General features: G+C 45.2%; 1 protein-coding gene across 1 annotated transcript; it reads right to left on the bottom strand.

Annotated features, from left to right (window-relative positions):
* Positions 1 to 4,456: 4,456 nt before the first annotated feature.
* Positions 4,457 to 13,796, bottom strand: prdm2b (PR domain containing 2, with ZNF domain b). The gene is made up of 4 exons (XM_053866922.1): positions 13,553 to 13,796; positions 10,531 to 10,632; positions 5,406 to 9,814; positions 4,457 to 4,989 (listed from the first exon to the last, which is right to left on the bottom strand). Exons 2-4 carry the CDS (start codon positions 10,547 to 10,549, stop codon positions 4,978 to 4,980), a joined length of 4,440 nt encoding a protein of 1,479 aa, XP_053722897.1. The 5' UTR covers positions 10,550 to 10,632; positions 13,553 to 13,796; the 3' UTR covers positions 4,457 to 4,977.
* Between the last annotated feature and the right edge of the window lie 949 nt (positions 13,797 to 14,745).

Genomic DNA, 14,745 nt, shown 5'->3' with positions numbered 1-14,745 from the left:
AGAGTAAACACAAAAATAAATGGCACGGCTGCTGTTGTAACTGGCCATGGCACGGTGAAGGTGGACGGTTTACCTGCTCAAATGGCATGGAACTGGAAATGCAACAGAGTTATGTAACCCACATCTTGACATTAAAAGCCCTTCCAAGCGAAAACGCAAAATCGGGATTTAACAAGTGGCTCTCAACTTTTCTGTGAACCTCAATAATGTGCAGAGAGTTGACGCCAAACTGAGTCATCCTCCACTGGAAATAAATCTCAAGGGGTTCAGGGCGAGCAAGTTTTCCTTTTCATGAGTTCTCTAGATGACAGTCACAAGTTCATGCTCACGCTGCAGAGCATGAACACAGTGTTCTGTCTGAATGGCACGGATATTCTGCGGATCTTTGTTTGGACATTGCAAGCCTCCACACAAAATGTCCTCATAAATCCATTATCCTTCATATTCCCAGCAAACATGAGTGAAAAGGAGTGAAAGGAACATCGACCAACAACAGTGAGGCTCATGTTGACTAGTCGACATACGGGTTGATGAAGTGAGTGTAATGTTGTAAATCAAGTAGAATATAAATAAATGACAATCTAAAAATGTATGTGAAGTGTTGTAAGAAGTGTTATAATGATATAGTGTTTATAAACTTATAATTCAATTCTGAATGCTCAAAATGTGGCGTGATAGGTGTGTGTCCTCAAGTTTTGGGTCATGGTGTGTGGATTGTGCAATGAGAACAATGACATCACATGAACCTGTCAGCGACTAATAGTCAACTGGAGTCAGCCCTACTCTCAATTTGAAAAAGGAGGTTAGTGGGAGAGACTCGAAAGGGAACCACTTTCCATCAATAGAGATGTATAAGTCCTGGCTTCCTTCCTAATGATGCCTTCAAGGTCACTGGAGAGATGATGTCAAATTCAGTTGGAACACCAGTCTTCCACACTGAAGCCCAGAGTGAGAGGAAATGAAGCTCCTCTGTGTTTTCCCTTGGGCTCTTCAGCCAACGGCCTCAAACACCTCATAAACACCGCAGCAGGACATGAAGAAACCTTCAGTCATCTTCAGCACAGTCCTTGCACTTGCAGACAGTTTGGTTTTACATGTTCAACAGGACCTAAAAAGATACAAATATTCTGCCACACGGCACTACCTACTCGTAAACCTTCCATTTCCCCTTCGAGCCGAGATGAACTTTCAGGAATCCATTTGTCAGGAAGCCAAGTCTGCAGCAAGAGAAGAGAAGAGGGAGCTGAATACTTGCATCCCCAACACGGCACAGAACCAGCAGGAGCGGGTAAGTGCCTCTCTCCTGGTAACAATTGTGGGAAAACAAGCCTCGCAAATGACTCGACTTCATTCCCTGTTAATCTCAAACTTCCACTGCTAAACGTCACAAATCCCCCACTCGGTTGTCAAACTGTAAAAACAGGAACTGAACAACGGTGTGTGCCATCCATTATTCAGAAGTCAAACGACATACAGGAGGATGCAGAAGAGCTGGGCAGCATACAAATACTGAGGCGGAATCTTCCCAAAATGGAAGTTTACAATCGCGGGTATCTGAGGAAAAAGTTGTTGAATTGCTGACTGCTTTGAAAATACCAGCAATGCCGCCATTTTCACTCCACATATATGTATATATATAGACAATTTAATGAGCGTAACGGTACGTTGAGGTAGGTTTGAAGTATTTGATTTTGTAACAGGCTGGAATTGAGTCATCTTTTCTAAATAGTTGCTCATCCACTGCATGTGGTAATTGAGTAGCAATCCCCCAGAGCGACCTCGGAGCTCCTCTACGTCTTAAATCTGTCTTTCTGGTGCCTCCCCGTTTATTGCATCAAGCGCGGCGTGGAATTGCATTTTTATGAATAGAGCTGATGCACTGTACACAGCAATCAAGCCAGTGTGTGGGGATATTTCACCCTGACAGCTCCAGGATGGCGCAGCGCTCTTCCAACAGCCATAAACCAGCCCAGCATGGCACTGGGGCAGATCAACGGCCCCCACCCAAATGACAGTCCCTGTTGCGGGACCAAGCACCTTTGTTTTCACTATATGTGCAGATTATTCCCCGCGGATGTTCGGTGGATCATAAATGTTTGATGGATGGGTGTTGAATGAGGACGATTTCCCCAGAGCAGATGAGACCATGCATTTATTTGTGACACAGTAAAGGTGACAAGACATGACAGAGCTTTAACTGTCACGGCGCATCATCACACTTGCAGTGTGAGCGGAAGGAGTATCCTGAGTCGCATTGGTGAATGGTGAAGAAACAACCACTCGAGTTGGGACAAGATGAAACACTGTACTTCATGAGCTGCTCAAATCCCAGCCACTGGAAATGTGTCCGAAATGAGCTTTAAATATCGAATGGATGACTCAAGGCCATTGGTGACAGACAAGATCGGTCCATCACTACCTTTCACTTATCCATTGTTTGGCATTCAGACTAATAAAAGGTGTCCCTCAGACTCCTGAGAAGGAATGACAAGGCTTCATAGAATAAAGTATTTCTTCACTGGTGACCTAGAGGGTCCTCACCCTGATGGTCAGACAGTCAATCATCGAGACCAGTCCAAGGTTGCTTGTGTCACGCAAGGAATTACTGTGCAATAATATATATATATATATATATATATATATATATATATATATATATATATATATATATTTAAACTCAAGCTCTTGTCGTGTCTTGAACTTCAATTTTATAATAATTTCAAGTCCATTCAGAGCAGTGGAAACCCTGGCCATTGTGTAGTGAAAAACACCCCTGAACAAAAGCAAACAGATGCTTTTGTTCAGGGATTCCTCCATGTTTGTTGTTGTTGTTATCATCCTAGCTGCCACGTGTCTTGTGCATCAGTGTGATCAGTGGACCAGGAACTCGTGTACTTAAAAAGGTTCCCTGTTGTCTGGAGAGCAAATTGTTCAATTTGTTGTTGTTGTAATTAATCGTAATAATGTTGTAATTAATTGTAATTATTCATTTTTTTAAGCATAAAATAATTAACAGCTGGAATTAGTATTAAAATACAGGTATATAAACAAGACTTCAAGTAAATACAAGAAGAGTAAATACAAGAAGGAAGCCCACGTGCCTTACCTGACTTCTTACTGACAAACCTTTTTCTTACTCAACTCATCCATGATGGCAGCAGAGCACTTTAGCAAACAGAGAAGGAAATAAGCAAATTCTTGCATATGAACATTCAATAAAGAGTAAGCCATTACCTGCCTGACGTCTGCAGTCTGCGAAGCACCTGGAGGAAAAACTACAAGAACACAGGCTGGTCATGGACACAGCATGACAATGTTGCAAAGGGATTTTAAAAACTGTTTTGCTGTACCTGGATAAGAGTCACAGCCACCTTTTAAAAGCCTGAATCAGCATGTGGTCGACATTATCTCTGCTGGACTGTGAAAGTGAACAGATATAGAATCTGCAGTTTAAAATATAGGGCCCGGTCAGTTGGAGAACACACATAAATCACATTGAAACTACTCAAGCAGACTTCACTTCAGAAACAGTTTTTTTTTTCTGGCAATGACAAAAGCAATAAAAACAAAAGGTTTGACATATTGTTTTATTATATCAATTACAGCAAATGTTTACTTGAGGTCATTCAGGATTTTTTTGTCTTTGTTCATCCCTAAATACAAAATCTTGATGCTGAAAGGCAAAAGAAGTAAGTTTGTTGGAGAGCTTTCCGTTTCAAATGATATTGATCAATTTTTCCTTTTGTGCTACAAATGAGTGCAGTCTGGAGTCTGGTATTGCGATTTTAACGGGAAAGATTGAGAAAAGATGAGATGAGTTTGAATCTAAAAAAAATATCATTTCAACAGACAGTGACACTTAACATGAATCTCATGTCTGTTGCATGACTGTGCCGTGGCTCTTGGACATAAATGACAAGACTAAATACTGTTGCACCGGGGTCGAAACATTTTGGCATTACAACGAAAGAGAAACAACAGCTTTAATCTCAAATATCTGGATAACTCGCACATTTGGTGTGAATTAGTACGTCTGCACATGGCGACAGACATTTCATACATTCGACTAAGGATCATTGAATCGAGCCAAATCTTAAACGACACAGCAAATTTGGCAGTTTCCATTAAAGTGCAGTTTCAACCGTGTGTTCAAATGTCTTGTCGTGTTGAGAGACCATTCAGGGATGCCACTAAAAAATAATTCACATTATATTGCAATCATCAACAAACGGAGAATGAGATCAGAGGAATAGCTGTCAGGCTGCATTCCAAATTGAGTCATACACACATTTACAGCAAACGCACACACACGCACACACAAATATACAGTGTTCCTGAGGACCAATTGTTGCAGCAAACTGCCATTTTTCATTGTTTCCCAAACAAAATATGCCATAAAATATTTCTACAATAGGATGACTAGAGAAATCAAAACATACATACAGTAAATATTTGCAAAAAAAAAAAAAAATCAAGGTATAAACGAAAGTGGGAGCCAGTGGGGAGAGACGAGAGAATTGGCTTCATCTGGATTATACTTTATACAGCACATGCATGGAGACCGTCCAAAAAAATCGAAACAAACCAAAATGAAACAAGAAGAATTCAGGAATTAGTCTAAACCCGAACTGATATATGATTGCCATTTGCAATATACCAGCTTCCCAAAAATAACGGAGCCCTAGTTTTACTGTTTTGGGTCAAGTAATGACACATTGTATATATTAACTCATTACCATGTACAGATTTTTTTGCGAGGCTGGAAGGAAAAAAAGAATCAGTTTTTGGAGGAGAAGTTGTAAAATCCAGCAAGGCAGTTTAGGACAAGCTGACATCACTTGGGGCGAGTGAGCGAGCATGTGAGTGAGTGAGCCCACCAGCACAAACGCAGGTGAGTCTGCAGCGCAGTCATTAATTACGTCAGAGTGGCCAGAGAGATTGCGGCGCTGAGTCAGCGTTCAAATGGGTCCGCGTGGTTCATTTCACCTCCTGAAAAACAGCAGTAGAAAACGCAGAGATGTGAACGTGGAGAAGGCGCAACAAAAACGGTACAAAGCACAAAGACACCCTTTTGCCGGTTCTCATCTTCCTCAGGAGCCAAACACAGACGGTGCTAAGAGCAAAAGCACAGGAACTTGTTTCCTTTTAAAATTGGCATAAATAAACATTACATTCCAATAAACTATTCATGCATCGGAGTCGGGCTGAAAGATATCAACAAAGTTTCCAAAAATAAATAAAGTGTTATAACAGACGGTGCCATTATTGGCAGCAACATGAGGAGCGTCGGGTCACTGAAGCTCCAATAGCTACAACACATAGCTACAAGCAATGATAACAGAAAGTTTCGATTGAAAAATCTGCAACATCTGGTTCCATCTTCATAAAATGGCAACTGTGCTTACCTGAGTGGCTTTAGGCTCTGGAATCGCTGACTCCTCACCTCCGTCCTCAGATGCACCTGTTGTTTGCAGGCTTCTCGTGACGGGCCCGCGCGCTCTCTCCCTCGTCCGGAGGGAGAAGCGCTCCTCTTTCTTGGGCTGCTGCGATGGCGGTTTGACCTCTGCCACTTTCTTGGGCGCAGCCACTTTCCCCATGCGCTGCATTCTACTCGCCGGCCGAGGCGCCGCGTCATCAGGAGTGTCTGGGACAGACGGAGTCGGAGGTAGAGATTGAGCTTGAACCTTCTTCTGCTTTTTACTTGTGGGATCTGGCTGAGGGGACGAGGCGGGTCTCTTCTGGGGAGCCGCTGCACGAGCGTTTTTTCCTTTGGTGGTTTGGGACGGGTCGGGCTCGACCGCACCAGAGCTGCGGGCCCTTGTCTTTCCTAGGGGCTTGGAATCTGGCTCCATCTGCTCAGGGTCAGTAGCTTTCTTCCTTAGTGTCATGCTTTTATCTGCCACAGGCTCTTTCTTCACCTCTGCTGATACCTTCTTGTCCTTTTTCACCACGGGCTTCATGGGGCAGCTGATGGATATGTGTTTTGTAAGGCTCGCAGTGTAGGTAAATTCCCTGTTGCAGTGTGGACAAACGTTTTTTGGTTCTTCGACTTTAACGGCCTTTTTCGCTGTGTTGGCAGCTTTGTTTTTCTGGGAAATGGCCTTCTGCACCAGCTGGTTTTTCTTCTTACTGAGGGCACTCAACTTAGTCTTCCCAGCATCTTGACCAAAATTAAGCCTCTTTGGCTGTCCCATTCTCCGGAAAGCATTTTGGCCAGCAGCAGCTGAGGGTGACACCACTCCATTCGGACTCTTCACTATTTGCTTCAGGGGGATGGGGTTTTTCTTGGGAGTGTAGCGTTTCTTATCGCTGGCATTTGCACAGGCCAAGATGTGTTTGTGCAGTTCGGGCATGTTGTCGAAGCTGTTCCCACACTTGGTGCAGCGAATGGCAGTGGTGAAGGTTTGTGGTATATTGTGGGTAGTGAAGTTGGTGGCTGAGGCCACGGAGCCGGTGTGAGAGCGGCTGTGATAGGGGAAGGGAGGGGGTTTGTAGCTGGGGTAGTGTTGGTTTATGCCCAGCCGCACATCCGGGCCCTTGGGCTTGCCTCCCTCTGATGCCATGATCTTGATTGTAGTGTAGAGCTCCTCCGTGGGGTCGTCTGCTTCCTCCTCCTCCTGCTCCTGCTGCTGCTCCTCCTCCGCATGATTACCATTAACATCAGGCTCATCTTCTAATGTCTCCAGGTCCTGCTGAGGAGAGGCTTCCTCTGCTGCCTCTGGTGCTGGTGTTGACGGACTGCTTTCCTCTTTGGCTTTAGAAGGATCCGTGTAGTTTTGTGGCCTGAGTTTTCCACTTTCAACAGTGGTATGTAAGCACGTTTCGTTCGGATGCAGATCCTTCTGGTGCTGCTGGAGGTTAGAGAGGAAAGCAAATTCCTTGCAGCAGACGGAGCATACGAAGATCTTGCCCACTCCGTGTAGTGTCGTCCTGTGAGAAAGCAAAGCTGGGGCGTCGCCAAAAAGCTGTACACAGAACTCACACTTAAAGGGCCATTCGGCAGCATGCTCTGCTATGTGCACGCCGAGCTCTTTCATGGAGTGAAATGGGGCTTCGCAGACGTTGCACACAAAATTCTTGCAGTATGGAAAGTCTATTTCACCTCCGTCACATGCTTTATTTGGCAATTTTGTGGGAACAGGAGACTGAGGTGAAGAATTAACATCTAGGGGTTCGTGACTTGTGACCGAAACCTCATCTACTATCTGTTCTTCTTTAACTTTTATACGCGGAGGGGAGGGAGGCGGTGAGGGATTATCCAATGCAGGAGATGGCGCTGGAGAGATTGAGGCAGGGGGTGACTCTGTCTGGGCAGAGACAGCAGCATCAGGTGCTTCCAAGTGTGTGTCTCCATTCTGTAGGCTGTGAGATGTTGTCAAAGACACATCTTCAGTAGCAGGAACATCGACCGGTTTGTGCTCTGGAGAGCCTGATGTTGCGAAATCGTCCAACTCTTCTACTGGAGTGTTTGGATTCGAGTCTCTGGGTTCTGAGATGTTGCCGTCTTCCTTGTCTCTATTTTCCTCAGCTGATATATCCTCCTCGGGCTCTTTTCTTGGAGACATTTCTGGTGACAGGATGGGAAACGGTCTCAGGCCAGATGACTCGGATGGCTGGGATGAGGGGGAGTCAGGATTTGGCAGGGGAGAGGGAATGGTGGGGAGGACCGGTGGAGGAGGCGTTGGCGAAGTTACAATTGAGTTAGCAGGTGACGATGGGTTCAAGGTGACGGGGGTCAAAGAGGGCGGAGAAGGGTGGGCAGAATCCAAAGTTACATTTGAAGAGCAGGAATTATTGGAGCTGGTATTCACCATGGCAGCTACGCCTTCATCTCCGGCCATGGACAAACCCGCATACTCATTCATCAGCACCTTCTCTAACATGCTCGTGATGGGCTTTTTCTTTTTGGCCAGAGGTTGAGGAGCTTTAGCCTCAGAGTCAAGAATGTTCTTCCGATGAAAGCTTAAATCAAGAGCAGAATCGCCTTGAATAAAATTGATCTGAGCGTCATTCCACCGACTGACAGTGTTCGACAGGTCTAAGGGCTGTTGGTTGCACGCCTTGCCCCCACTATTTGGACAGAGTTGATGGCTTTCTCCAGGGGGGATCAGGGCAATGCTCTCCTCTTGGTCCTGAAAACTTCCTGAAAAATTTGTTTCGAGCTTTGGCACCTTCAGTGTGTACAAGCCTCTGGCGTCAGCCTGGAAGCTCTCCGTTTTACTTGCAGGGCTGTGCTGTGGAGACGATGGAGGAGAAGATGTTCTTCTCTTAAACCTGCCTGAGGAACCTGGCAGGGATGCGACAGATGCAGGGGAGGCCATGCTGTTGCTTTCAGGTAACAGTGTAATAGTTGTCTTCTGGCTATCTTTAGTCTGAAGGAGTTGTTTCAGCTTTGGTGAGAGATACACGTTTTTTTCTCTTTGCAAGTGAGATGGATCCGTTTCCTGTTGGAAAAGGCCTCCGACGAGCAGGTTAGTCGAGGAAGACGTGGACGACGAGGTGGCTGTAAATGACTGAGTGTCTGTCTCTACCTTCAGGTTTGGAACAAGGGGCGGCGTCGAGGTCCTTCTTTTGGACGATGATTGCTGAAGGCCGGAGATGGACTTGGCTGCACTGGTTCTGCCCTCCATCTTGACAGCCTGGCTGAACTGACTGGGGTTGATAATGACTGTGTCAAGGCCGAACAATGCTGCAGACCTGGAATCGACCTCGATCACCTCACAGGTGCTCACCGTGCTGGTGGACACAATCTTGCCGTCGATGTAAAAGCTCAAATTCTCAGATATGTTTTTGGATATGTCTACAACGTAGTCATCCCTGTCCGCCTCATCTTCAGTGTCTGCACTGGGGACATATACGGGAGGAGGGCTGGCGCTGGGTGATTCATCTGGCTGCTGCTGCTGTGTCGTCTCTTGTAGCAGCATGCCTTTCCTGCGAACTCCCTTTGGTAACAAATGCCGTTCGTGGATTCTGCGCTGGTGTCTGCGCATGTTTGTGTGTGTCCCAAATGCTTTATTGCAGTATTTGCAAGGATGAAGTTCTTTAGACTCCCCATTCTCGTCCAACACGTAGGGCCGGTCAAACTGTGGGCTAGCTTCTGCTCTCTGTACGTCAGAATTGTGCAGAGGGGCTCTTGCAAACTGCGACCCAATGGCTATAAAGTGATTTGTTTGGCCAGTGCTGTCAGGACTTGAGACATCTGTTTGCCCCATGTGACTGATCAGGTTTGCGGTTCCAGCCAGTGAGCCAGGCTTTTTCTTGGAGCCACTCTCATGTCTTCTCTCGTGTCGCCGTCGCCCAACCTGTGAGCCGAACGGTTTGCTGCAGTAGCGGCACTTAAAAACTTGTGTCTGCTGGTTTGTGACGGCGTGAATGTGTACGTGGCGCTCCAGACCCTGCCTGGTGGAAAAGCGGCGTTCACAGTGCAGACAGGGGTGAGACTCTGACTGAGCGTCCTCTTCAAGCTCACCATCCGGGTCGGGATCGATGTCAAAATCGGGGTCACCGTCTGGTTCCTGTTCAACAGGAGAGGAAGACCCTAATTGTGCTGGCAAACTGTCTGTCGTCTTTTGGCTGCAGTTCAAAACCGGAGCAGGTTGCGTGGGTGGTGTGGAAGCATCATCTAAGCCAGGCTGGTCAGGAGTTTCGTGCTCAGCCTCATTTGCACCACCTTGTTCATCTTCCTCCTCTTTATCCTTGTCTGCCACTGCAACCAGGTCCATTTCTCCAGGGTCATTGACTGGCATGGGATGGGTTCCTTGGAGTTCTGCTGAGGGCCCTTCAGTAGAAGGCTTCTCATCTTTCTCCGTTAGACCTAAGGGGAAAAAAAAAGTCACAAATTGTTATTATTTAACAAATACTCTGTACATCAATCGGCAAAGTAGAAATTTGGCAGAACATATTACTACACAGAATAACTACTCAAAATCACATGAGATAATTTCAGCTTACTATAGTGTAACTCCCTCAACAAAAAAGCAATAAAGGCCATCTAGTCTAATAAAAGTAATAGCTGCAGAAACTATGATGTAATAATGCATACAGGACGTCTTCAAGATGTGGACTGGTCAATTGGAGACTGACAACTTAACAAGACTAATTTCATATTTCAAAACAGCAGGGTGAATCACTAGATTTGATACTGAAAAAGGGACCATAAATAGAAACATGGGCTTCAATAACTGTCGCACAGTAGTTGAGAGTAGAGTGCTTTTGTATGACTCTAATTACATCATCGATTTCCTGTTTATTTTCATGTAATATGGGTGTCACAGGGGGCAGTTTTCCATTTCTCATGCCAAAATGAGTTTTCAGGGACCCATGACTCCTGCAATTTTTGAGCACACTTCAAATGAAACATATTTGTATCTGCCTCAAAGTTGCGTATATCGTGCGGCTTTTATCTCATGATGCCATGATGCCATTAACAACAAACAGCAGCACAAAATTCAAGTATCAAGGCCTTGAAGCTTCTTCAAGGACAACAAAGAAACAGAGTGGAAGACATCCACAAGTCAGAAGTCAGTTTACCTTCTTCCCCATCCCACATCTCTTTGTCAGTAGGTGTGTTGGCCCGTGCTTAACGGAAATCACCAAAGCCCGCAATCTGGGCTCCTTCCACCTTTTGCTTTGCTGCAACAAGAAACACAAGATAAACAATTACTATCACGAATTCACCACAACGATCCTTTTAACCTTTTAACGTTCAAAGATGGTGTCACAGAGTTGGTTGCCTTTTGAATAAAGACACGTTGCAGCGTTTCATTTGGACAACAACATTTCTCTGTCCAATTGGATCTTATCAGACCAGTGCATGACATTACTCGTTGCAAAAAATAAAAATTAAAAAACAACAACTTTAAAGGGAATAGTTCTGTAATGACAGACAAAATACTTATGCCTTTTTAATTTTGTTCCCAATTTTAAATCGAAGTAGATGTCACGGCCTAGATATTCCAATTCAATGCTGGTACTAATGAAAAAGAACTACAATCTTCAAATAAATCAATTTACAGGGAGAGAAAGAAGTCAGTGGGCTCACAGTTATGATGCTGATAATGAATTCCTTCACAAAAGATCATGACATAATCAGCCACATTGAAGGTCAGGGTTTCCGTCACACATAAACAGGCGTGGGGCACCGCCGAATGAGAGCGCCACGCTTTTAGAAAAACTTTTTTTAAATGAAATGCCTTGTGATCAAACGCATCTAAACTAAGTGGAGACATTGAAACAAACGTTTAACATATAACGCATCATGGAGGTGGACATGAACATGATGTTTTCGGCATGAAGAGATGGACGGGTTTAGTGAAGAGAAGTCCAATGCACATGATGAAAAACTAGCGTTTTCATTGTAACCAACTCAGTAGATGTCAAAAATTTTCCCCCTGATTCAATCAGGTGGACACCCTGAAGTCTATACAACACAGTTTCCCGTACAATTGTCAATCCAGCAAAAGAAGTACGTGCCTTAACAGCATCCGAGACGTGATGTCCCCAACTATGAAACTCAAAAGGGCTTCACAACTCATGTACCTTCCTAGCCTCCTAAAAACACCAGGGAATTTGTCCTCATCCTTTCTCAAGTGTGGAATTTGGGTCTTCTAACCTAGAACAAGAAGCTTAAGACAGCTATAAATAGGGATGTCAAACTACAAGCAACACTTTCATCTGTTATACTGCTTAACAAATGTCTTCCCAATGGATCGTACCCAGGCCTTTGCAGCTGACTCTTGTTGCAGGTTGTGACAAGCAGATTGAACCTTGTTATTGTGTCATGCCTCTTCACAAAAGTCGCCTCCCTTGTGGATGCAACTAGAAAACTCCACAAAAAGAAGGCAGGGCGAAAAAAAGCCTGTGAGATGCTGTCGCTGCCTGAACTGGCCTGGTGGGCCTCTGAACTCATCACTTAGAGGACTCCGCCCACCTAAAGAAACCTGTGAACTGTGTGTGTGACGTTGTCATTAATGTGGATTCACAAACATAGGACCAATTAGTTGAAACGCTTTTCAGCAACAAGAGCAACAGTGATACCACTGCCACCAGTGACAATAAGACGACCTTGCAGCAGTGGAAGCATTCATTTTTTGCTTTCTGAATAAACTGAAGGCAATATAAAAGTCACACATCAGTCCCTCTTCGATTTATGACCACATTTCCTGAAGGTTCCACGGCCATCAAGTTTAGACAGACTAGTGCAGCACACTGAGCGATACATATTTAACTCTTATCATGAAATCTATGACGTCATTCTTAGTAAAATAAACATCCACCTTCGATTAACCAGGGCTTAGTTCTGTTCAGGGCAGTGGGAGTGCTGGAGCCCTTCTCCTTCAACAGTTTCATCTAAAGATGCAACACTTCCTTTTTCTCTTTTTTTCCACAGACACTCAAAGTAGATCAAAGCATCCACTGACTACATATTCGAATAATGCCATCATGTCACTGATCAGAAGTCGTAGTTTAACCTGATTAAATTTACATTTAAAGCAACTCATCGTCTCTACTTGTCACTGTCTTGTCACTACTTCACCGTCTGGATGAAACGCAAACTGGTAGCAAACTGGATTGAAAACTACCTCATTTCTCAGGGAGACGCATTTGAAATCCCAGAATGATGGAGCTGTGCTTTTATGGAAACACGTCCAAAGTTCACTGAAGGGCATTTACTGCTACACAGGTTGGACATTCCTCGCTAAACCAAAGTTACGGCTTATATAGTGTGCATAACCACATGAGCCGGCCGAGACGATACTAGTTTAAGGCACATTTGTTGAAGACTTCATACGTCAGAAAACGCCTTTTCTCTAGTTTGTTACAGATGTGAGAGTAACGCGCGTTCTCGTGGAGCTATTGCTTTTAACCGTGTGCATTCGAGTGAGAACCACATTAAACTGAACAAGCCATACGGTGCAAATGTAAAGTTGAAGCGTTCTAACTTGAGCAGATGCTGGAGAGCGGAGATGTCCGATGTGCGATGAGACCTAGCCCGTTTAGCTTCTGCTAACATGCGATACCAACAACCCGATGGACTGGTTATTCTAGAACCAATCGACAAGCAGGGTGAATTCAGCGTACACTGCTGGAGAAGATTCCGCTGGATGTGCGCCAGTGTTTGCCTGTTTTGGGGGGTAATTCCACGACAGTTGAGAGGTAAAGCCGCAGGGTCGCTGAGCTAACCAACTAGGCCAGCGTCTAGAGGAGAGGCGCACCGATGGATGGCTTCACGCTTTGGACACTCAAGGAAGGTCACATCCTCGGAGGAGGAGGAAATGCTGCTTAAAACTTCGTCGGATGCCACTTCGGCAAGCGAAGGCGCAGTTTTATAACCGACAGCGCGGCTTAAGCGGAGTCATTTCTGCGTGAAAAAGGTGCTGATGTCCGACATGGAAGTGAGGAAAAGCTAGCACTTAGCCGACGTTAGCTCGCGCGTCACTTCCAACTTCGGCTCGAGCTGATTAGGAATCCACCCGACACTTGACGCGGAGAAACGGCGACTCGAAGTAACGAGTCGGTGTCGCGGGTGACTCGGCGGAGCGGCAGGCCTCACCTCGCTTCGGCCCGGAGAGTTTCCCCTGCTCAGACCGCTGGCTCTTTCTTCCTCCAGTGCAGCTGTTATCTCCGGGTTTGTCTTCCAGTGTGTACCACACCAGCAGCTCCTCTGCGGGCCCGATAGGCTGCAGCCACCAGAGAGAGGAGCTGGCCCACCAATCACAGCGAGCTTTGCTGCGAACCCACGGCAGATATTCGGGCGACTGCGCGTCCGATCTGGCCAGCAATGGTGTTGGTCCACACCGAAGGATGGACGGCCCCACAGTCCGGGAGCGACAGGACCCAGCTCAGCAAGACAGACGGTCGCCACACCGGAGGCTGCTCGTGACCGAACTGCACGTCTGAGATGGCAACCCTGACCTTTGGAGGGAACTTTGTCAGGACTGCAACCACGAACGTTTCCTTGTCAAGAAAAAAAAAAAAAACAACTTTCAATATACAAAGTCGAATTATTGTTAACCACTGCATGATGATTTTAAGTAGCTTGATAAAAGAGGTGTCACAGTCATCTGAAAATAAAAATGTATGTAGGTCTGAGGCTCAATGAAAAAAAAAATCAAATTATTGAGCAAATTTTGATATTTGATATCCAAATAATCACATAAGCTTTACACATGAGCTTAAATATTCGCTCCAGAAAGCGAACAGAACATTGTTTGTGATTTTATCTTGAACAATTTTTAAAACGTTTCTGTCCAACGTCAGAATTTCATCACGGATGTGTTATGTGTTATGACATCACATTGTATAATGCTGTGTACCTGGACTAGGTGGAAAAACAGTTCCCTGCGGAGGAATGTTTATGTGCGATTAATCTGATTTTTCTTTTTCTTGTCCATAATAAATCAACTTTTAAACTAATGTCTTGAGATTCCAGCACTAGTTTTTACATTTCAACTCCCCTAAAATGTTTGAACAGTCCTAGAAGGCTGTTATTGACAAGGTTGGAGGCAAGTTTAGCCTCCTTTTAAAATTACTACCATTCATACCTCAGTCACACCACAGGTGTTAAGTGCATGACCGTCACGTACAGTACATAGGTTGTCAGTTAACCAGCACTTAGTCCTGTTCAGCAGTCAATGGGCGAGAGGCAGGAATGCACCCTGGACAAGTCACCAGTCCATGGCAGGGCACCGTGTGGTCCGCTGACTGTGACAGTCACTTCACCTGGGATACTGAAAATCAATCTGT

Source organism: Synchiropus splendidus, chromosome 6 (genome assembly GCF_027744825.2).
Source record: "Synchiropus splendidus isolate RoL2022-P1 chromosome 6, RoL_Sspl_1.0, whole genome shotgun sequence".
Classification (NCBI taxonomy): domain Eukaryota; kingdom Metazoa; phylum Chordata; class Actinopteri; order Syngnathiformes; family Callionymidae; genus Synchiropus; species Synchiropus splendidus.
Note: the sequence above shows the minus strand (reverse complement) of the source record. Positions and strands in the feature narration are given on the sequence as shown.